Raw genomic sequence first — 27,118 nt, forward strand, 5'->3', positions numbered from 1 at the left:
AATTTTATAAGTATATTTTTAGTCTTATAGATTCAGTGATTAGTGAATTATTATTTAACAATATTTCTTTAAGTATATTCATAATTTTTTTTTTTGGCTGTTGCACAATTGTACATTTTTGTTGCATTGTCGCATTGGTTTAATTTATATCAACTCGTCTCATTATCAAACTACCCAATATTGAAGAAAATTACTCGGTTTTAAATATAATAAAGTAATTAAAAAAAAAAATAGTATTATCAGAGTACCTAATATTATAATTTCTTTGTCCATGTTTCTTTGTTGTATCTACTCACAAATAATTATGCAATACATACGTCATAATATAAAATATATAATTTGTAAATACTATGTCCTATATGTAGGATGATATTGAAATATTGAAATTAACTTGGACGTGTTTAACCAATTACACTAGTATTTTGAAATGATAATATTGTATTGGAATTATAATTTGTGATTATTGCTATTTTCATGAAGTAACCTTACTATTTAAATTTATGTTTTAGTTCATACATTTTCTAGTATTTCCCCGAAATTTAGTTTTTCCCTGTAGATGTCATAAATAATAATATATCACATTTAATACGGTATTTTCCTAAAGTAAAGAGAATAAAAACATTAAATAGATGACCAACTCATAACACGTTCACCTGACCCAACCCAACCGGTCCTCGACATTCGAGTCACGGTACTCCTGCACAGACGTAATCTAAACGTATGAATGCCATATAGTGGGGCAGCTGAAATGGAAAGCGATTCCGTCGTGACGCTTCAGTATCCGAATAGACATAATGTTTGATGGACAAAAGCAAATTAGATAATAATAATAAGGTACTCGTCGTAATCAGTTAACTATCCGCGTGGTTTATTAGTTTCGTTAAATAAATTGAAACTTTTGTATGTTTGTACATTTTATAGACATAAACTTTAAACTTTTATTAAAAATTATTAATTTATCATAGCGGCGGATAAAAAAAAACGGATTATCTATGCTTAATAAATAGCTGCTTATGGTTTGTTATTATATTAGGATGACAACGAGCCGAAAAACCAAGTACTTCAAACTGTCTCAAAATATGAAATTTGGACCTCACAATATCAGGTAAATACATTTTTAACAATATACATTTATAAATAAATATACATCAATAATATAGATATCTAATATAATAGTTATAAAAACGCAGACTTTTGAAAAAATACTTTTTTTATTTCATTTTTTAATTTCTAAAACTATTTACATTCTATTTGTTATAATAAGTAATATCATTAAAAAAAATTGATTTGAGGGAGTATATCCTATATGAATTACACACCAATAAGGTAATTCAATAATATATATTTAAAATTAATTAATTAAAAAAAAAATTATTCCATGTGTGTGAAATATTTAAGTCTTTTGGATTCAAATATAATTTATATATTATGTAATTTAAATTGAATACATTTTGAAATAAAAAGTTGAAGATATAATTTTAGAATATATAGATATGTTAAGGGTTTGTTCAGATTTTTTTTATCACAGCGTTAGACTGGGAAAAAATATTCTAGTGTTTAACCTATCAAAATAACGTAGATAGATATAGTAAAATTTAAATTAAGTATGTATAGTTTACGTATATTATTTGGTTACATTATAAGTAAATTAAATATGATATTAGATGTATCAGTATCTATTAATACGAATATTGGGTATAGTATATCGGCTAAGTATAAATAATATATATTATTATATAATATAAATTACAAAATGATTATTCAAAGACTAAAATTTAAAAACAAACATGAGGTAAGTTTTTGGGCTAATAGAGTGAGTTTCTTTAAATTAATTTGCAGTGGTGAATCATAAATACACTTGAAAATCAATTTTTAGCATATAACTTAGTTTACTATGTAAGCATCATGGTCAAAATTTTGTTAAAAATAGGCGATTGTTTATATGTATTCGCCTTTATTTTTCTGATTTATTTACAACAAATTTAAAAATTCCTCTCTAAAAAAATAGGTACTAAAATATTATAATAATATATTTTTCATTTGTGTATGTGTATAATTTTAACTCCGATTATAATGTAAAAACTAGATATTTTATTTTATTAATTTGTTTAATTAAGTGAATACAAATACCATTGGTTTTATTTTAATACAAATTCATGTTTTAATTTGTGTAATTATTGATTTGAAGAAATACATTTTAAAAATATAACAATATATTATATTAATATCACAGTTAAATATAAGTATAATATAAGTAACGAAAACTTCATTAATATCTGTGAGAACGATTGTTTAGAAAATATAATGAACTTGGTAGGTAGCACAATTTAAGCAATAATAAATTGTAAATGGACATAGTTTGGTGGCTTAAAGTAAACATAATAAAATAGTACCTATCTACTTAAGAGTTTACTGTGAATGTTTTTTTATTAAGAAAAAAAGTTTATTTATTAGGTATTTAATTCTAAATGAGTATTTACTATCTATTTAGATAACAAAACGTATTCGAATAAATTGTTGAGTATTGGCCCATAGAAAAGAAGGTCGGACATTATGATGTAAACCATCTAAGATAAACACTAAATCTGGTTACTGATCCCCGACAACTTTTATTTCGCATATTTTCCCCTCTTCAAATACAACTGTTATATGGGTAGACACAAATGTACTCTCACTCTATGTCACCAGTTGCAGTAGCTATTGCGTAACTTAATTTTATAGAATCAAATTGAATGTCTTGCAAATTATATCCGGGCAAGAAAATCATGCACAATTTGTCTATGCATAGTTATACCATGGTACTAACTTGATTTTTGATAATCGTGTTTGTAAGAACATAGGTCATGGGCTCAAATCACAAATGTTAATTTCGATGACCCATTCGGCAATTCATAATACATTTTTGTGATGTTATAATTATTTCTATATCAATGAAAACCTTTGACAGCTTTGTTTTCATTGAAATTGCCCATGCTTTGAATTTTGGAGAATACGAATTTATATTTATAGTTAAGTATATTTTGTTAAATCTAGAACATATATTACTATGGAAAAAGATTTTGTTACATTTTCATGATCTAACATATTATATCTTGTTAACGGGTATTAATGTTTGTCATCAAAGTATTATATAGTAGTAAATTAGTTAATCTTTAGACTGCAGATACGTAGATGTTCATAAATTCATAATTTGAACACCAGAGCGTTGGTTATTGGTATAATATGATCACAATCAATAGTTTTCATACATATTTTTTTATGTTTATACATAACGATAACATAATATATCATCATAAATCAATTGATGATAATAAATTTAAAATTAGATATATCATATTTAAATGACAAAACATGAGCAGTCATAAACTTTATATGTTAATTTAATTTTAAATCATAGCTTTTTTTTTAAGATAAAGAAACATCATTATAATAGGCATTTTTTAAATAGACACTATAGAAATATGACTGTTTGTAGAATTTATAGAGTCGTCGCCTTTACACTACGATTTATAAATAATGAAACGCATACAAAATTGTATTAATATTGAGATTGACTTCATATAATTATGTAACTCCATTCATAAAATTTAAATACAACGACCAGTATCCCTGTATTAACGGGTGTTTTCACTTTCAAAAATAATTTCGTGGTCGAAGGTCGATTGCCTGCGGAAGTTCATTAACGTGATTCGTATAATTGCTCTTTATCATTGACGGAAATGTATTCTTCTACCTGATACACAGAATTCATTTGTGTTTACTTTCTCTATGCGATGCTTAAAAAAAAAAAACGAGGACAATTATGACTAAATTAAAAATAATAAACTGTTTAATATTTTAATATTTTAACGTTTTAGTAATTTCCGAGTACATGAAAATAAGTAATAATAAACAACTTATTATTTTAATAAACCTATATTTTTTAGGTTCTAAAGGACAAATTGGTGTTTACAGTTTTTTTTTAATTTGACATATTTTTAATGAATACATTTATGATATCACAATCTTTTATAAAATGCGATGATATTTTATTTCGCCATTGCTTTGATAGTAATTAATTAGTTGTTTTGTCATATTCTGTGTAAATGTATATTATGTAGTTGTAACTTGTATTTGAGAATTGTTAAATGCTTGTATTAATGAAAAAAGGTTATTTAAAAAGTTAGATACTTGCAGCAGAAACACTTTCAACAATGTTTTATATTGTATTTATTCCACTCTTTTACTCGTACATACCGAAATTATAATATACATTTTATATGGAATTTTTTTAATTCTATGTTATGAAAACGGGTTTTACTTTTTACTGTATAGTGTTCAATATATTGAAATTCAAATGTAGCTCTACCACATTTAGTAATATAAAATTTAAAGAACGTTATGTTTTATTATAATGCATCTGTACTATAATGATATACCTACTATATTTTATATTCTACACAAATACATGTAGATATACCACATACCTAATATCTCTGATTTTTATTATTTTAAAAGAATATAATTTATAAAATTAATTTCTTATTTAATAATTTCTGAGAATATGAATAAGTGTATTTTATTAAATACAAGTCCCATACAATATTATTAATTATTATGCAAACTCATTACACTATAAATCACATCATACATGATATATAAAATTATGAGAGAATACATACTTATAATAATATTATTTCGAATAGCTATCTATTAGTTGCTATCATAGTTACCTAAATATTAGTTTATATTTTAAACTATTTTATTTAATGACATCGACATGTTGATACATAATATCAATCGTTAAATACCCTTTGGTATAATCATAACCTTTGAATTTTGATGGTTAAAAATAAGATTTAAACTTTTAAACCCTATTTGTATGTCAATATAGTATGAGATAATTGTATGTTAACTTATAAATAATTAATAACGTGATGAATATAAATATTAAGTGACTACACTGTCTACACTATATGGTGTTCTTGACCGAATTTTATTTTGTTTCATCAATCTGTTTATATAAAACGAACACATAATATTTTAATAAATATTCACTGTAAACTATTATTTATGTTGAAAGAAGGTTTAAAATAGAATTAGGAATATACATTTTTGAGAAATTCTCATAGGTAATTTAAGTATTATGGATATTAATTAGATAAACGATCTAGTTAAAATAAAACATTATAACAGTATAATGCATATCAATATAAGAGTTAAGTGTCATTTAAATCTTATATAAATCACATATAATATGTAAATACTGATTTGTTTTTTGACTAATTTATAATTATTTTTATTTTTATTTTATTTATAATAATAAACAGGTTAGAAACCCTTTTGAAAATAAAGCAATAATACGAGCCGGGGATATTTAAATTAAACCAGTCATAAACTATTATTTGTTATTATCTTGGAGTTTGGAGCAAATCAAGGGATGAAGTGCTTGGTCTTAAAATTAAGTTTTTATTCTGTATAATGAATAAAATGTCCCAATATTTTCTTGTATTCCTATGTCAGATTATCTATTAATTTGAAATTGAGTTTCTTAACCACATTTGTTCAGGGGATTTTTTTTCTATTTATTCTGCAATGAGTAGGTAAAAGAAAGCTTATGATTACCATTGTGTGTACTTCAGCACAAACGCAATTTTATCCTAACTATTATTGCCTTACAATTCAAATCTAATCGTATGGTTTGCTTGCTACTACACTAAAATCTATACATAACTGTAGGCAGCAGCATCACTTAAATATCATATAAAACGAGGACATATTAAAATAGTTTGTCATTATAATATGAATTATAATAGATAAACAGTGAACATATAAGTATGTTGCTTTATCATTTAACCTTACACGTAGATAACAAAGAGCTATAGAAAATTATTGAATACAAAATTAAAATAATGTAGATAATAGATAATACACCTGGTCAAAATATCTGTTCGTTATTTAATTTTAAGTTATATAAATGACACGTGTGTACATATACGCACAATATGATATTAATAAAAGTACATAATATATATATATGATGCCAATCTACTAGTGTAAGTTCAGGAAAGATAAATACTTTGTTGAGAAAAGCTGTTTACCTATATTACAATAGGGTTTTAAGAATTTATAGCTATAGCTACTTCCTTTTTAAGTATTACTAAAGTAATAATAAACTTTGTGATACTACTTAAAAATATTAGATTTAATTTTCAAGGCCCTTTTTGTTGTAATTTAATAAAATTATATTTTTGTATTGTTTACATAATAATAATAAAACAATACATTATTTTCAAATTTATTACAGATTATTTAATACGGATTAACAACATCGTGGATAGCCATTGTTGTTGAGTGCATCAAATATTATTTTCTGAAATTAATACATTTAACTAGAACTATTGTTAGGTATTCAGAAAGGTTGAATATAATATTGAAATAATTTCCAAACATTATTTGGTGATTTATATTTGTATTTTAATTATAATTATAACAAATTTTTATTGAATTGTATTTTTCTATCGAAAAATTATGTGGTGTTATTACCTTGAATATATTTAATATTTGAAAGATTTATAAAAATAAACAATTCATTTATTGTTACCATATAGTTATTTAAAATAATACTTATGAATTTACTTTAAAGTGTATAATAAAAGATGTTTATATGATATAAATTAACTATTGTAATGATAAGTTATTAATTATGTACCTACATAATATCTTTTTAAATCATATTTTAATTTAATAAAGGTTATATCTCAAATTTAAAAAAAAGAACATAATGGTTTTTGATTTCACAATCATGTAATTGTTGTTGTTATGATTCTGTAGGATTAAGTACAGTGAAGTACCAATTAGTAATTATAAATAGTGTTAAAAAACTAATAATGTTTCTGTATCCTATCATAAATTGATAATTTTATTTTTAAATACTATGTAACAATTAATTTTCATCAAGATTTTAATTTTATCATTATTTATGCATCGTTTAGAAATTAAAAATAACTTTAAAAATATTATAATTTGGTACTATGAATATCTAGATAGCAAAAAAAAATATATATTAATTCACAATTTTAAAATAAATAAATGTAAATTTTCAATGAAAATAATAAAAATATAAAATTGTTAAGTTATTGAATAATCTTGTATTTTTTCTGAATGGCTTAGTACTGTTTTATTTTTGGTATAAAATACAATGTGCATTACGCAACAATATTAAGCGACCAGAGCGATTCAGTCTTAAACCATCACTACTTAGTGATTTATTCATATCGATACGATTGTCATCTCGATAAGTGTTTGATGTGCTTTTAGAATGACAATTTATTTTTTATCGTTTTTAATGACCTGCATTTTTTGTTTTGATTAATCCCCTCTCTCTTTGATGACCCACAACACGTTTTCATATAATTCTGCGTTTTACTGTGTAGTGTGTGCATATGCAGTTTTAATCATCATGCAACTCTTGTAGGAATTTTGCATTCAGATGCGACTACATAATTGACATTTCACTCTGTAACCGGTACACTTATAAAATAATGTTGTTTTGAGCGTGAAATAAAGTAAGAAAATATCAAAACGTTAAGTACTTTCAAACAAAATTTTAGCTATATCATTAGATATGTGGGTTCTACAGATATCCAAACGAATAGTTAGTGGCGAGGTTCAATATATTAATCATAATCACTTTCTTTAAAAAATATCCATCATTTTAATATTATATGAAAAATCTTTGGAGTTTGGAATCTTGGTAAAATCAGTTAATAAAAAAAAATCATATGAAGGTTAATAACATGGTTAATATTATATACCTACCTATTAGCTATAACACGTTATTATACACATTAATATTAGTGGATTATCATTTTCAGAACGAGGCATTGAATATTTAGAAACATAATGTAATATTGACTTAACTGCCTTCTATAATTTGTAAGTATACATTCAATGATACCGCGAAGTTGTTTTATTCTCTCTGAAATAACTGAAAATAAAGAAATTTGATATTGATTTACATTGGTAATCAATAATAATTATATTTATGTATGGCATTGAAATATATAATTTCTTACACGCGGGACTTGTTTAATGTTTCCATATTATTTTAAAATGTATCAGAAATATAAAACTATTATGTGTTTTCATCTTGATAAACGTATTCAATGTCGCTGAAATAATTATTACGATTAGTTTATATGTTAGATACTTTACTTTATTTTACTTAATATTCAATATACACTGTTTCTAATAATTATTCGAAAAACGAATATTATATTGCATTCAATGGAAGCGTAGTAAAGACGTATAATAATTGTAAAATAAACACATAATTGAATAAGTTTAATTGGATTCATTGAAATATAGTAAGTCATATTCACTTAGTATAATTACATAATAAACGTACATAATATTATCTATATCTATTTGCTTATTATTTACAAATAGTCTTACTTATTTCTGTGGCATAAAAATGACACTATTTAAATAAACAAAGTTATGGCAGTATTTACTATATATTTATTTTATATACTGTTTATTTTAATATTATATAGAGATAGAAAATTAACTATTCATAATATAATGTTGTTTTTATTTCTAGTAAGCAATAAAAAGTAATATACTTAAAATATTAAAACTACTCGTGCGAGCAATAAACACATTATTTTGTATAAGTGTATCATCTAGATTTATTCATGTCTAGGAATCGGGAAGCGAAAGTGAAAACTGCTCGCCCCCGGTGTTCCATCATTTTGAAATGCCTCATGGTGGCTGACCGAAGGTATATAAAATATAAGCATGCGTTACTTTCTAACCGCTGCTACTGTTATTTTAGTCTACCCGTATAATACCCCTCAGGTCTACACAGAGGCGTATAAGGAATATCATGTCGGAGAAAGTCATTTGACTACGAAATAGACTCAGAAGAACTTGTCATTTCAATCAGAACATTTATATGACAAAAAAAAAATGATTAGATGTAAATGATAAAGATAATCGAAAAATTGGATCCAACATTGAATAATGTGTATAGAAAAAAGATCGTTTAGTAATATCAAGTCATCAAGATGATCGTTAAAATAGTTATGTAGGTAAAATTAATGTTTGTACATACATATGGATTATCACTATCAACCGTGTGTGGTAACCAACAGTTATGTGACATATTTTTGAAATTAATCGACAATATAAAAGATGATTTTCAGGAAGTAATCAAAATATAGTGAAATTAAATTTAAATTTTCTATAATAAATTTAATCCTTCTTTTTTTAATATCGTGGTCCTAGAGAATTCTAAACATATACAAATATAATAATGTAATAAATACTCACAACGCAAATATGTTGCAAGTTAGGATTTTAAACTAAAAATTGGTAAAAAATACAGATTTATTCTATTATGTTTATACGCATAATGATATTTTTTAATAATTTGTTGAAAATCTTGAATGTTATTCAACTCCTCATTTTATGATGGCAATATGGTTATAATATATTTTTTGGCTGGTGTAATAACAAGACATGCATTTAGAGGTAAAATATTCTAGCTTGCCACCCGTATATTAAATTATATATTATGTATATATATATATATTTTATTATAATATTATAAAACTATAACGCGCGGTGAAATACGAATGGCCTACAAACCACCATAATACATATCTACCTACTTATAAGTAGGGATTTCGATGAACGATATTGTGTTACGTAGTTCTAGAATGTATTGAGACGTAAAAAATGTACACAATTTTGTATTTATGATTTATTTTTTTTAAGACTTGCGTGAATGTGAGAAAAAATATAATAATAGTGTCGACGAAAGAGAAGCATAAAAAAATGACGTATAGAAGAAATTCCAAACGCGTTCCAGACACGGTGAGGTATATCTGTGTATGACCACTGCAGTGTTTACATCGGTTACGCGCGCGCTGTTATAAAAATCGGTTACCGAAACAATACCATAACGTCATTAGCCGTCTGTCGCGTGCGGACCACAACAAAACAACGTTGACCTTCTGTAACTATAATACTGCAGCAGTATCCGAATGCTGTTGCACTTCTTATCATGTAAGGTTATGAACCTTTTACGGGTGAAACTACTTTCTCGCAAGGTAAAATCAGAAATATTCAATCATTATAAGCACGTGCGTATTTTGATATACCTACCTACCTAAAATGTAAGGGGAAAATAGTTCACTTAACTGTTCTAACGCTACGGATAGAAAAAAAAAATTTAAATAGGACTAAATATTTGTACCTACCTATGCCTACTCTTATACCTGTCGTGAAATAACGATATAGTATAAAATTATACATATACCTACATAATTAATGGCATGTATAAATTATTACTACATGTACCTAAATATGGATGTACCTATTTTAGATTTAATTACTCATAAGTACTTTGAAGATGAAATTATTTTATGAATTTTTAAAATAACACACAATAGTTTGTACAGTTATCCTATACGGTTTTAAATAAAAAAATGATACTTTGGTGACTTAAATTTGACTATAAACGCGAGAAAACTGTTTGCTCTAATTTTCAATTAACGTTTATTAACGAAAAAAACATGAATATGCGACATAACGATAAATATATACAACTATGCTTAAATAGGTTATAAGTACCTACCTAGTATCCATCAACTCAAATTATTATTATTAGCGATGCAATATAGCATATTGATAACATTTTCTTTTGAATTGAATTGAATGGAAACTAACGGAATTTCCATTCGTATTAAATATGTAACACGTACAATAATATTATTATTAAAAAAAACGTATACCATAATATTTTTTTTTTATATTTTGCCACATATTTACTTGACTGTAGTGTAGCTAAGTAGAATTTTAGATGACACTTTTTAACGTAAATATTTCACGTTATTATTTCACAAAACATTTTGCATCTTGCCACATTGTTATTGTTTTCACAACAAATACCAGAGTTATTCAACTGATATTAAATAAATATTGTTATACGTTCCACATTCTGTTTTAATTAAAGTATTTTGTAAAATATATTCTTTATGTACCTTGTTAGTTTAATATATTTAAAACTGATGAAACCTAATCCATAGATCAATATTTAATTAGTGGTTACTTGATTTCTATTTTTCATACCATATAATATATTATTTTAATTTTTTTTTTAAATACATCAAAATATAACATCAATATAATATTATAAATACAAATTGTTTTACAAATATAGGATTTTATAAAATGATTTACTGGGTAAACTCACTGCGTATTTTCCTTTAATAACGTATATTTATTCAAATTTTGATTTTTAAACTTTTAAATATAGTTAAGGACAATATTTTTTAATAAACAAAGTACTTATACTATTTAAAGATTCTCTGTGGCAATATCAGTTTTTTTTTATGAGAATTACCAATATTTTTAAGCTTTCAGTATGATGAATAATGATGAATTATTACATTATTCATTCTTAAAAATATAGTTTATAATATGTAAATATATAATAAGTTATTCGTATTTGTAGTTTTTAAATATAATTTATTACGGATTTGTACGTTATTACTTATTGATCTTAAATTGAAAATTGAAAAGAAAGTTGTAAAATACTAAAATAGTTATCATAAATTAGTAATTACTAGTTCTAGAAGTTTTTATTAAAAAAAATAAGGGGTTTCGTAATAGATTCACAGTTATATAAACTTGAATTTTTAGTAATAACTATTACCTACAACTCACAATTAAACGTTGGCACGATTTGTATACTTAGTGATAATGAAATATTTACATTTGGTTTAAGCCAAAAAAGGCGTTTTGCACTTTTCTCACATTAGTGTGCTCTGATATATATTGTAGTTGTTTTATTATTATAAATATAGGAAGTATAAATGCAAATAAATATAATTGAAAATTATTATGTTTGAAATATTTAGAATGATTGATTTAGAATATGGTTTAATAAAGATATTTTAATTACACGTATATACGTTCAAAAGTATCAATACTATAATAATATTAATTTGGTTGTAACTTAAATTGTAAGCAGTAATAATATATATGTTATATAAGCATTACCCACTATGTATAACATTATATAAAATATTACTGTGTTGTTGTATGTTACTATATTGTAATATTTATTCAGTCTAATTGTTTCAGAATTTAAGAATGGTATATAATTTTAAATTTTAAATTTCTTTAATAGCCTATAGATCTTTAAAATGTAAACATAAATTAATATTAAAATATAAATTATTTTTAATTTGTTTACTTAATATTTTTTTCTAGATTTTTATCTGAATGACGCTCAGTAAGGATCAGGTTTTGTTTGGACGGTGAGTTTAATTATTAAACACTAAATTTGTTATTAAAATATAAAGTACTTAGCTGATATAATATTATTATATTTGATAAACTATAGAAATAATATTAATTCATATTATTGTCAATAGTTGTTTTAATTTAAGTATATTTTGATTTTTGTTGGTAATATATATTTTTGAAATCAATAATTTTCAATTATTATATTACAATAAAATTGAACTATTTGTTTTCTGTTCTCCTAAACTAAAAGTGAAACTTATATTATTGTACACGATGCATGATATTAGAATGGATTTAATAATATACACTATATTTTATCTGTATTAACTTAAATAACGAGTTAAAATAATTAGTTAACTTGCCTAGCCTTGCATTTTTGAGTAACGGTTTTTCAAAATTTTAGTTATACTTATAATAAAAATAAATATCTAACTAGTTTTTTTATTAAATATTTAAATATCTGCTAGCTCTTCGAAATACAAAATACAAATTTACAACAGTAAAAATTAATGAAAACAAATAGTTTTAAAAATTATAAATTTAAATCAAGTTATAAAAAATATTATTATTATATTTAATTTGTTGAGATGTTCAATAAAAGTTATTTTACCTTAAAAATTGATAATAAATAAATTGTTTTATATTTAATTCATTTAAATAATTCTGAGAAGAACTAAATAAAATACAATTTAATTTTTTTTTCATCATATGCATCTATTGACTTCACATAATATTAGCTATTGTACTAAATATAATGATATTCTTGGTGCAGAGTTCCTAATAATTAGTAATACTTTTATTAATAAAAACCAAAGTTGTATAATATCAAAAAAAAATTAAAATTGTGTTGTATAAATAATCATAAAAGATAATTGAATGGTTCTGGTAAATACGAATTAGATATAATTAATATGCATGTATAAAATTCAAAAATGCAAGAATTCATCCTTAAGTACACACAAGTTTTAAAATATTTTTATTATAAAACAAATATTGACTGTGAATAACCTAAAAAATTATTAAATTTATTAAAAAAAGCATGCAACGATATAGTTTTAGATACAATAATAATATATTAAATTATTTTATTATTTTATTTTTTGTAAGCTTTTATTTGTAGAATTACGATCCATAAAGTATCGACAAATAATTTGTTTGTTCATATTTTTATTTTTCACAGTAAATTTAAATTAAATTAACTTAGATATTGTATTCTTTATAAATAAATGTGTTTAATAATAAATATATATTGAAAAGTGTTAGGTTTTACATTTATCAATAATGGTATTTCCGAATTTAGTAGATTTATGTAATCGATAAATTATTAATGTCATAACAATTTACTAAAATAACAGTGATTTGCGTGTATAATAGGTACCTATATATGATTAAAATATAGTAAAATAATTCAACATTGATCCACCACACACCATGGAAGTACAATTTTTATTGTTGGCTCATATAATCTGATAATCATAACAGTTTAGTTTAGAGAAATAACTTAATTTTTTTTAGTTTTATTTAAATTTTAAATAATTTTTATAAAGTATGAATATTTTTAAAAACGATGGCTTTAATTAATCGCTATTAACCGTACATAAATTCATTATTATTTATAGATCAATTATTAAGTAGGTACCAATGTTATTGTTTGTGACTTGTAACTCGTTTTTTATTTATATGAACTTATTTTTTTTCTCGATATTTTAGTCATTATTTATATTGGTCGAAATGTAATCAGAAAAACCGTTTTAATTTTAAAATTAACATGCTTTAAAATGCACATACAGTTCGGTATCGGTGTTTGTGATTTTTATCCTTTTATATTCATGTTATATTATTGGAATATAAGGTATTTTGTATTTTAGTTTTCAAGACTTTAAGCAATGCTGATAGATGCCATACAGATATGTTGGCCAATATCCTTTTGATCTACACTCGAATAACAAACAATAATTCACTATTATTTTCTTTTATTATATAACTTGGATAAGTTATTGCTTTTATTCGTATTATAATTCCTATTACCAGTCTTCGATTCAGAACTTTTTATATTTTAAAATGTGAAGTTATTGGAAAGAATAAATTGTTTGCGCATTATTTTATATATATATAAATTTAATATTTTATAGGAATAGAATATTTAATATATTTATTCAAGATAAAATGTATTTAATACAAAAATTGAACTAAAATAATTGATACATAATACTTAGAGTAATTTAAAGCTGTTTTTGTGGTATGAAAATATAACTGGTTTTAATATCAACGATACGATTAAATTCATACAATATTGAACTTTCGATTTTCTAATAAATATATGATAATATTTCAAATGTATTTATTAAAATATAATAAATAGAGAAACGCTATTATTTAAAATTAAACATTCGAGTGTGTAAATCTTAATTTAAAATTACTAACCTATACAAATATTTTAAGTAAAATAAATAAAGAATTTTGTGTTAATTTTATTTACAAAATTATTTTTTTAAAGTAATGTTAAATGATATTAACATGGAGGAAAAATTATTAAGTACCTACAAATTAATTAATTTTAATAATTAAAATAAAATAACGATATTCACGTTTGATAATACTTTTAAAATGCATTTATTTTTATTTAGGTAAATAGGAAGAAAATGGTTTTACTTTATACATAAATATACATAACACATCAATATGCTAGAAATTCATTTTGAGATATTAATATAATTTGTAAAATTAAAATTGTCATAAAGAAATTACCTATGTAATTATATACCTATGTACTTCGTATATATTTTTATTTTAAACGAATTTGTATGCATGTAAGTATAACCACTAATCAAATATATTTTATACTGTGGTGATCATACTTTTAGACTTTTTGAATGATCTTGTTTTTTTATAATGTACTATCATATCTTGTAAGTTTATGTATTAACCAAAGTAAATATTTAAAATAAATAAAAATAATAACATATCAAAAGTATATTAAATGCCGTGTTTTTGTTGATAATTCATGAATACTCATATATCTTCTCAAATATATGCTTATTTTTAGATAATATGAGTAATTTTTAATTTACGTAGTCTAAGTCTAAAGTTATTATTTAAAGTTAAAACTGTATACTGAATAGAATAAGAAGAATACAGAAATTATTTTACTAAACTAAACATAAACCATTTGAAAAATGTTTAGGTATACGTATTTTTCAGTACATCTAACCACGTAGGGGTACAATTATTTTAAGATATTTACAAACAATCTAAATTAAAAAAAAAAAAAATTTTAAGAGTAATACTTAATATATTTTGAATAAATCACATATATTTTTAAAAAGAATACATTTACAATACTTATGTACATAAACAAAGGTAATTAAACTTAATGATTTATTCATATGTATGTGAATTAAATTTAACAAACATTTTTTTATTAGGTGTCTACATAAGATAATATAACAACTAGTGATAAATTCATATTTTCTCTTATTTGAAGGAACGATAAATTATGATTATATTTAAGTTTAAAATAGTTTTGTCTTATAAAAATGTATGTGAGATGTATTAAACCAATATGTGAGAAAATGTCAGATTCTTTTGATTAAATAGATAGTGTTTCCAAAAGTTAAACTTTTATAAACTTAAGTAACCAAAATAATATTTCTTGAATAATTTTCTAAAAATCGATATCTTTTTATGACTTTGTGACAACAATAGTTACTTAGTACTCATCAGGATACCTAATGCGTTTTGCGTGTACTTAATAAGAAATCAGCATGCTTATAAATTTTTTTTTTTATCTACAGGAGGTATGGTCCGAGGTCATGTGGCTTTGTGCATTGCGACGCTCGCGACGTTTGTGCGGTCAGGCGCAGCGGGCATTCTCGAATGGGGACGATCCAACCACATAGAGGTCAACATACCCTGGCTACCATGTAAGTTTTTCGGCTATCTTTAATTATCATTTATCATATTATGCAAAGTTACATAAATTATAAAGGAACATATGAGCCAATGGTCCCGTAAATACAATTTAGTAGTTAATGATTTTGTTATTGTACATTAAATTTTAGTGTCCCATTAAATTAGTTTATTTTTTTTTATGGATTTCAGTAGGTAATAGACCCATTAATATATTTTTAATAGGTTGTAAATTTAGTAAATGTAGTAAATGTATCTAATAGTTTTGACATTTTGAGTAATTTTTGTCAAATTTATGAAAAATGATTATATGATTGCTACGAAATATGATAAGAAATTATTACGATAAGATATTAGTTCAATACAATTATCAAACTAATGAAATTTGCTTTTATTTTTTAATTAAAACAAGTATAAAAATTTTTTTTTTTTTCAAAATATTCAAAAAATCATATAGTATATTTTTTTAATTAATATTAAAACATATATAAGTATTTTAAACATATTAATATTGATTATGTATTTATATTTAATTATACGTATATATTAAGTATTGTAAATGTCAGTGGCGGATTAACCTTCACAGCGCCCTAAGGCACGCTCAGTGTTTACAGCCCCCTTTTTTCAATACTATCCAAGGATCGTAGTTTAAATGGAATAACATCGAAGAGTGGTGGGTAATTACTAATTAGGTATAGCCACCTCGGTAGTAAAAAATAGTAATGGTTCAATTTTTAGGCTCAAACCTAGTGGTTAATGCGCCACTGGTAAATGTTGGGTAGGTATCTATTTTAAATGTTGCTTATATTGATAAAGTCCTATGATAAATTCAAACTATATGAAAATCAATTCATAGTAGATCTTAGATTAACGACCATAGATTTATAGTCCATAGTATCCATATAATTTTTTTTAATAATAATTAGTCATAGAAACATTTCCATCATATAGTATTTAATAATATTTTATAGCATATCTACATCATAATAATCTTTTGATCTAAATTATATTATACAGCTTGTACCAGATAATCGGTACATGGTATTTCATACAATATTATATAATTTATACAGTAGATGCATTCTATTTCAGAACAATATTACATACTTGTTATATATATACATATAAATTATATAATATTTAATTAATTTGTGTCTAAGTAGGGAATAATTCAACTTTGTTTTATTAAACAAAAAATATGGGTATAAGATGTAAAGATAATGATCATTAGTATAGTGTTTATTGAAGTCTCGTTCATTTTAAGACAGTAGTGCTATTAAATTTTAAATTATTACTTAATTAATACATTCAAAAAATAACGCCGAACTCAAATAAAATTATGTTTTCTAATATTTTAACAGTAAGCTGGCAAACAGTTATTTTTTATGCTTAGAGAAACTATAATGAAAATAAAAATACATTTTTAAAATACTTACAACCGAAATTCGATTTCCGATATTAAAATATACTACATGAAACTTTTTAAGTAAACTTCTGCATAAAAGAACTTTTACAAAAAAAATGTAAAAAAAAACATTGTTAAAATATCACTATGTACAATAAATAATTTACTCGAAATTTAAAACATTATTTGTAAGTTGTTACTTATATCTTTGAGTTGTATATCTGTCAAAATAAATTTAATACTAACTATAGTAAGACTTGTAAATATATATAATATTATTATAAAATTAGTTATTTAAAAATATATATATATGTTTTGAGGTCAGTAACATATATAAATAATTAATATGTATTGTCTAAATATCTATACGTTGACATTTTTTTTTGCGACGAAAGTACTAAAAACAATAAATTTTAAGTGTACTTACTGTTATAATACTATTTAGTGTATATTATTTTATCGGCAATGTGTGATAAAACGTGACTCTATTTCAATTGTATTATTAGAGAAAAATATTAGTATTATTTATACGTGTAAAAAACGATTCCTACAAATGTATAATAATAATACAATAGTGAAATTTGTTCAAACTTTCATATTATTTTACTAGGATTTTTTTATGGAGCGCAATATATATTATACGATTAATGTGTGTATTAAATATTTTAAGATCAACTATATTTAAAAAAAAACATAATACTAAAAAATATTTCCAACATTTTAAAATTAAAAAGGAAAAATAACTTAAACCATTTTCCAATATTTGAGAAATTGTGTATGTAATATATAGAAACGGATAAAAAAGTAATTACATAACTATTCATTCTGTAGTGCAATATTGCCTTAATTTTTGAATTATTTTTCACAATTAAAAATATTATCGTAGTTTAAAATGGATATAAATAACATTTTGTAAAACATATCCCAATAGTTAACATACGAGTACATAACAAAATATACAAATAATTTTCAAACAGCATCATCCTTTATTCTTATAATTGTCTCTACATAGTACACTGAAATACAGGTTTATAAACCTATATATATATATATATATAAACATTTTGTTGAATTAATTTATGTTAATTCATTAATAGTAACAATGAATATTTTTTTTTTTTAATTATTATTATTGGAGCACATTTTCTATTATGTCTTTAATCTTTATCCTACACAAATAATAATATTGGTTATTCCATATGTTACCATATGTTTATATCCTATAAATATAGCCTATAGTAAAAGCTTCAAAATACATGGGTGAAAATATAGAATTTTATACATTTGGAACTGTAATTGTTTTATTGTATATGTTATTGTTATTTCATAAAAATTAATTTTTTAAAGAGTATATTTATTTTTAATCTAACATAATATAACTTCAATACGTGAATAAAAAATGTATATTTTATCAGTTAACAAGATTCAACAGAATAAATAATAAATTATATCTGTGTAATAAATGTTTGAATTTAGCGGTTGTATAATATTCAATTTCAAATTCACAATTAACATATAATTTTGGTTGAACTAACTTACTTTGCAATATTGAATAACCAGAAAAAAATCTCCATTTTAAACTTTTAATTAACATTTGACAGTGGATTTACAATTTTAAAAATCATTAACTTGCTATGTGGGGTATTTATACAAATAGTATACAATATTATATAATAATATACACCTATTATTTGTACTTCACAGTTAAGTTTAATACATTCAAATATTAACATAGTTATTTAAAAATATATATATATATTATTCTATACAAACAAAAATAAAATTGTATTATTTTTGATAGCTGCATGCAGTAAACTAAATATTACATTTTATGTCTATTTAATAAATTAAAATAATTTAATTTTAAACTTTTTGTTTTAATTTTCAGTTGAAAACGAAACAAGATGTTACGACGAACTTGGATGTTTAAATATAACCCGAGATTGGTATCATCTTATTTATCGGCCATTCAATGTGTTTCCATTAGCGAGACAAGTCATCGACACAAGATTTATATTGTACACACGGAAAAATCCATTACAGGTAACTATATGAATTTTCAGTTTAATTTTTGAGAAAATTATTGGTTTAGGTGAATTAAACATTTTTTAAATCTAACAAAAAATATATTGATAGATCCTATTCTTTTAAAATTTAGACAACGATTACTTTTATGGAAGACTTCGTGGAATTGTTTCTATATTTTTAATTAATACATTTAAATAAACTCAATCGGTGAGTGTCATTAGTGAATGACTTCTCATTTCAAGTTTCGCCTGTAAATATTTAATTATATTATTAATTTGCACGCATGATTAATAATATTAATTTATATGTATTCTACTCTAACCACATAAACTTATTAATTGTGTCCTAAGGTATAGATTGTTTATTACAAATAAAGAAAAAAAATTAAGAAATTAACGCCTGCGTATTTATTATTTTTCCAATTAATTAAAATAATATTCAATATAACACGAATATAGATATTTATTTTACTTATTTTTATTTGATAACTAACAAAAAATAGGTATTCTACAAATATTTCACATGAAAATCACAAAATTAGGAACTATATAATAGACGTAAAAGTAAAAAGTTCATATAATATTTCATTTTTCAATATTAATTTAAGAAATTAAGAAATTAAAAGTTACATTACTTTCCTTCAATTTAAACATTTAGATATAAAAAGGAAATATGTTAAAATATTTAGTGTACTATAAGAATTAATATTTTAACTCCTTTCACCGGTTATAGTAAGACCATTGCACAAGTATCATACCTACTGCATACTAGTTTTTAATTATAATGATACCTAAAAATCGATAATTATAAATTATAATACATCTTTATTATAAAATAGTTTACCATAAAGTTAGTATTTTAGTTAAAATGTGTATTTATATATTTAAATTCCCTACATTTATAATTTGTGATCATTAGGTATGGGTTTTAAATTAAGAATGATAATTTTGTGTTGATATTGACATTGTAAAAAGTACAATTTGATTATGGTTATTTACCTACAATTGTTGTACACGAATCGTATAATTAAATGATAAATTAATTTTTGAATTGTTTTATTATTTGATATTTCCAAAACCTAAAATAGAGATTTTAGTATTGTTAGTTTTACTATAATGAATTATTTTATAGTAATTATTAAAAAATGATTAGCATTAGAAACGGAACCGGAAACTTTGGTATTTATGTCTGGTTTTTTTTTCTAGGGTCAAATGCTGAAAGTACAATCGGAGAAAACAATACAGAAGTCCAATTTTGATCCTAAAAAACCTACAAAATTTATTATACATGGTTTTATAGACACGCCTTTGAGCAATTGGGTCAAGGTAACATAATATAATAATAGTGATAATAAAATCACTTTTAATTATTCGTAATACAATTAATTCATATTTATTTTTGAAGACGAGGCCGTTTTTGTAATCGGATTTTATATCGTTAATAATATATAAAATTATTTCCGATTCCTATTTAAGGAAATTGGGTACTTACGAAATGAAACTAATAGCAACAATTATTCGTCCTTGAGATGATTTAAAAGCAATATATTATTTAAAATTAATAATTTATTAATAAATTCAGTTCTTTAAAAAAATGATTTAGCTTTCTTTTTTACGTTTATTAACTTTTTTTATAATAATATTATACTAACATAATCCAAAAAATATACAACAATTATTGTACGATCTACAAAATTCAAAATTAAATTGTTACTTAAAAAATCAAATTCAAATTTATTGTTATTTAATTTAACTATTAACCTCTGTTTAATCATCCTTAGGAAATGAGGAGAGAACTTCTAAAGCATTCTGATTGGAATGTAATTGTAGTGGACTGGGCCGGCGGATCTTTACCTTTATACACGCAGGCGACAGCTAATACGCGACTTGTGGGATTAGAAATCGCCTATTTCATCAACTATTTAAAAGTAATGTAATGAGTTGAATTAGCATTAAGCACAGATTATTGATCGATTGAACAAAAATGAAAGATATCCCATTTTAGTACGAATTCATATGAATTAATACAATATTAATAAAATTTAATGTGCATATAGAATATTATTGGGATTTATACTATTGTCTATTCGTAATAATAATATATAACACGTGACTGACATAGACAGATAATTAAAACAATGAAATAAGAAGGTACCATTATCTAATGTTATTAAACAGATCTAAAATATGTATGAATTTATTTTTGCAATATAAAATGTCCATGAAACAATCATTTAGAACTTAAGAAATTTCATATTTAACTATATGTTTATTTTTACTATAGTTATATAAAATATCACAGTAATAGCTGTTATTTATGTTTTCAGTTATATAACATGCATTAAGTTAAATCAGGTTTTAAATGATTTTTTTTTTAACTGTGCTATAATATTTTATCTTTCCGACTCATCGTTAGTTTCATTAATATCGGATTATTTCTAAATGTCTGTGACCTCTAAGTTTTGACCAAAAATATTCATAAATCGTTGCAAATATATTGGCACTAACAGTCAATAAGAGAATACCTATATAGTAATAATAACAATAAAAAAAATTGTTTTTAATCAAAAATATTTACCACTCACTGTTGGTTCGTTACTTGTGTTGTTATTATTATTTTTTTTCTATTTGTAACGTATTAGGATAACGTGGGCTTAAATCCGAAACATGTTCATCTGATAGGACACAGTTTGGGCGCTCATACTGCTGGTTACGCTGGTGAACGGATCGAAGGGCTAGGCCGAATCACGGGATTAGATCCGGCTGAACCATATTTCCAAGGAATGCCTTCACACTCCAGATTGGATCCTACTGATGCGCAACTCGTGGATGTTATACATACTGACGGATCATCCATATTTTTATTAGGTAAGTTTGGAACACTTAAGAATACAGTTTGCGCAAACGTTTGTAATACAATGTCAATACCTGCAGAACTTTTTGGAAAATGTGTTGGTATATATTCTGCTACTGTTCATTAGATTGCCAGACCGATATGAATAACATGCATTTTTTTGGTATTTCGGTTATTCTAAGCTTGTTTTAAATCGATATTGATTTGATGAAGTATTTAAATTTACGAGTTTATGTGGTTCAACTAATAATTGGTGTAGCGCTGTGGTCAACCATAAACCACAATGTTTTATAAGTACATTAATACACACTTATATTAAACAATTATTTCAGGACGATATAACATAACTACAAACAAAAGTAATAGTTAAAAGTAGTGCTGGTACAAGCATTTCCGGGTAAAAAGTGTATAAAAAAAATTGAGTTGATATATAATAAAAATTAACTTAGAATGTTAATTAATTACATTAAACGAATTTTTTGTTAAGTGCCGGTTCCCTTTAGATTATATCATTAAAATACGGTTACCTACTTTGTTTTGGATAGTTAAGTACTCATTATTCTACAATAATAATACACAATATACATTTTATAATATAAATTATCATTTTATTTTTTAATAATTTTATATTTTAAAGAATAAAATTAGAGTAACTTAGTAATTATTAATTCAATATTGTATGAATCACATTTTTTCTCTCCCTTGTGCATATGTTATAAAATAGAATAATTTTACTTTTTTGATGAATGATGTTTTGTGTTTATTACAGCACTAGGAAAAAATATCCAATAGATAAAAAAATTAGAGTTAAAACCAATAAATAAGACTACAGTTTAAAATTTAAAATATTCAGTTTTAAAAAAAATAATAACAATATCATTATTATTATAAATATTGTAAAATTATAAAAAACTAATTAAATTATTTAAGTTAAAATACATTTAAAAAAATATGTAATAATAGGGAATAGTTTTTCATAAAATAATAATATATACCTACTTTGAACATTAGAATCATACCCCGATAATCTAATTGTTTTTATTATATATTTTTCAAACGTGCATTTCACAATTCATTTTTTAAGCCTGGATTTTTTATCCAGTGAATGTTTTGAACTAGATTCGTTAATATTATATACCTTTGAAAATTAATCAGTTATACATATATGATTTAATAGTTAAATTTATTAACCGAAAGGAAAATATACTCGCATTTCCATAAACTCAAGTGAAACGCACTTAATAATATACGTTTATATATATATATATTTACCTAGGATATGGGATGAGTGAACCTTGTGGCCACATAGACTTTTATCCAAACAATGGCAAGGAACAGCCTGGCTGTGATCTAACGGAAACTCCATTACCTCTCACTCTCATCAAAGAGGGAATTGAAGAAGCAAGTCGCGTTTTAGTTGCTTGTAATCACGTAAGAGCCATAAAACTGTTCATTGAGTCTATAAACTCAAAGTGTCCATACATCGCACACAAATGCAACTCGTATCAAAACTTCTTACAGGTAATTAAATAAAAATTACGTTTTTATAATTTTTAGAACGCAAATGTTTATTTTATTTTTTTTATTCGTAAATTTTTAGTATTTATTAAATTATAAAAATGCACAATTACGCAACAAGTTAAGTCTGAATACTGAGTGTTTTGCATTGCGTTACATCAAAAATAAAATAATATTAATGTAAAGAATTTAAAAAAAAAATTTATTACATAATCTGAGGTGTAATTTAGTAATTCGCATATTTCTAAGATTGTTTTGTACATAATATGTCAAGTTATAAAATATACTTAAAATTTGGAATTAATGTAATTTTACATATTTTAATAAGTATATACGTTAAGATATTTATGCTCTAACAATATTATTATTAAACAATTATGTATACAATTATTTAAATTATTTGGGTTAAATAACTAAAAAATATTTTGGCAATAAGAAATTATGAATTCAACCAACTAAATTCTGAAATTAATTAACAATTAATGTGTATTTCATGTTAAGATTAGAATTTAATTTCTATTATGTTTAAGGGTAAATGTTTCTCGTGTAAGGAGAACGATTCAGGATGTGCCATAATGGGCTTAAATACAGTAAGACCAAACCATGCACCCGGTTCCAAGTATTTCATATCTACTGGGAAAGATACGCCATATTGTAGTAAGTATACTCACAAAAAGAATATTTGATTTCTATCGAACTGTTTACATTAAATTTCCACAACTATAGTTAATTAAGACGATATTGTAATCATAATTTTAATCTTATTTTTCTTAATTTATTTATAAATATATAAGAACCGAGTATAACTCGCTGCTATGATTTTATGAAAACTACCTAAAATATTATTATGATTTTTTTTTTTTTAATCTTAGTTTGATAATTTATCTTCAATAAAGAACACATATATCGCTTGACTCAGAATCCAAAATTGTTTCAAAACAATATGCGAGTTTATTTTAGTAAGAATCAAATGATAATGAGTTGGTTTAGGTATAGATCGGCTGATCGGTATTATGTTATGACTTATGATGTTATAGTGATACTTTATTATAAATTAAATAATTTTATACCTAATTAAAATATTGAATAGCTATTCATTTTAATTATAATATTATTTATATATTAATGTGTTTTACTATATCGTCATATTACAAATATGCACATAATAAATATAAAAGTTAGTAGTTTGAGTGCATAAGAATTAATTAGTGATTATTATAAATTAATATTTACGTGGATAATATAGTTTTAAAATACAAAAGTACTTACTACTTACTAAAAGTATATATAGTTTTTTTTAAACTATAATAGTCAATTATTTCAGTTACAATAACTAATTAATTAAAAGGGTTTTGCCTAAAAGAATATAGGTTGTTACAATTAATACTATTATTACAATGAAATGTTTGAAAATCATTATCATTATTAGTGTATATATATATTGTATACACATTTATGTATTTATTTTTATTTATATTTACGTATTTATAAATAAGTATATTGGTTAATATTATTTTGTATGATTTACGGCATTTATGAAATTACAAGACATTTTAAAATACATAATTTATTATGAATTAGGTTTTATTATTTATACGCAATTATTATTTATCTAAGATATTATATCTTCTATTTTTAGGACGACAATACAAGGTTATGTTGGATTTGGCCAAGCCACCTAGGGCTGAATCCTGGGTTCAAGGTTTTATGAAAGTGTCGTTACACAGTGACAACGGAGTTATAAGAAACCTAGATTTGACTCCTAAGTAAGGGAACAATATCATTATAATAGTAGTGTTATTCGCATTTATAAATTAATACATTTCTTTACGTCATAGTGGTTATGAGCGTATGGAGCACGGGACCAGCCGAAGCTTTGTGGTCACTCATCCGGACGACATAGGACAAGTGAAACGAGTAGAGTTTTACTGGGAGTATGATATGGACGTGCTACAACCCAGGTCCATATGCTTTTTTTGGTGTAACGACCATCTATACGTGTCTAGTATTGGTGTTACTGAGGCGGAAGAGGATGGGAACAGAGGGTATGACGATCATATTATTCATAAATCATAATGCTAACTTATAATTACATTTTTGGATAGCTGTCATTTAAGAACAAAAACAAAAACAATAATGACATTTGTAAAAATAATTTCAATACAATTAAATCTAAAAATAAATTATAAATGGATATGTTTACCGCATTAAACTATAGGTTAAGGTATCTTAGTAATGTATTATTTATAGATAACTACTGCATTAATAAATAATATGTATTGTGTTTAAGCAAAAACCACATTATAAATTAATTGACCTTAAAGATTTAGTTTGTGGGTAACATACTTTTATTGTTACGTATTAATATAATTTATTTTAACTTCATAGCTTATAGTATAAGTACTTACACTATACTATTATACGCAATATACTTACACGTGTCGCGATCTATTGAATCAGCTGAGTAACATTTTGTTCAAGATTATAATTTACCCAAACAGATAAACTTAAACAATAATTGAGGTAGCTATAATGATATATATAAATACTATATTGGAAACATTTCAATTACATTATTAACTACAATATTGAAACTTGAATTGTAAATATCTGGTTTATAAATGAAAGAAGATATTAAATAACTTTAATGACTGTAAAATTATTGTTCTTTCACAAATTATTGTAATAATATCTAAAATAAAAATCAAGTTCATAATTTTTACGTTGTAATGTATAATTATTGTTTTATTTATAGTAAACGAGGTATCCAAGTGGATACAAAACTTTGCAGTCAGGGTCCAAGAGAGTATGCTGATATTGCTTCTAGGACTTCAGCTGTATTCATCGACAAATGTGATGACCAAGAGCTCTTAAACTAATAAAATAGTTTATGTATAAAGCTCAAGTATTATGTTATTACAATTGGTTAAATGTACATAAGTTATATAAATATATAATGCATTTCAGTATGCACTTTTGAAAATACAAATGTACATAAATGTGTGATAGATATTCCTTACCTACCTTCAAAATGTTATTCATTTTATATCAAAAATATAATGTTATAAGATATTTTGTAATATAATATTAATGTTTTCTTATTTA

General features: G+C 23.6%; 1 protein-coding gene across 1 annotated transcript; it reads left to right on the forward strand.

The window, feature by feature from the left end:
* The first annotated feature begins 769 nt into the window (after positions 1–769).
* Positions 770–27,118, forward strand: LOC132930887 (pancreatic triacylglycerol lipase-like). Its single transcript, XM_060996985.1, has 12 exons — positions 770–1,105; positions 12,265–12,311; positions 16,095–16,223; positions 19,503–19,657; positions 20,848–20,967; positions 21,423–21,569; positions 22,284–22,509; positions 23,772–24,016; positions 24,544–24,670; positions 25,653–25,779; positions 25,852–26,058; positions 26,769–27,118. Exons 3-12 carry the CDS (start codon positions 16,100–16,102, stop codon positions 26,890–26,892), a joined length of 1,602 nt encoding a protein of 533 aa, XP_060852968.1. The 5' UTR covers positions 770–1,105; positions 12,265–12,311; positions 16,095–16,099; the 3' UTR covers positions 26,893–27,118.

The sequence above is a fragment of the Rhopalosiphum padi genome, chromosome 4 (assembly GCF_020882245.1).
Source record: "Rhopalosiphum padi isolate XX-2018 chromosome 4, ASM2088224v1, whole genome shotgun sequence".
Classification (NCBI taxonomy): Eukaryota; Metazoa; Arthropoda; class Insecta; order Hemiptera; family Aphididae; genus Rhopalosiphum; species Rhopalosiphum padi.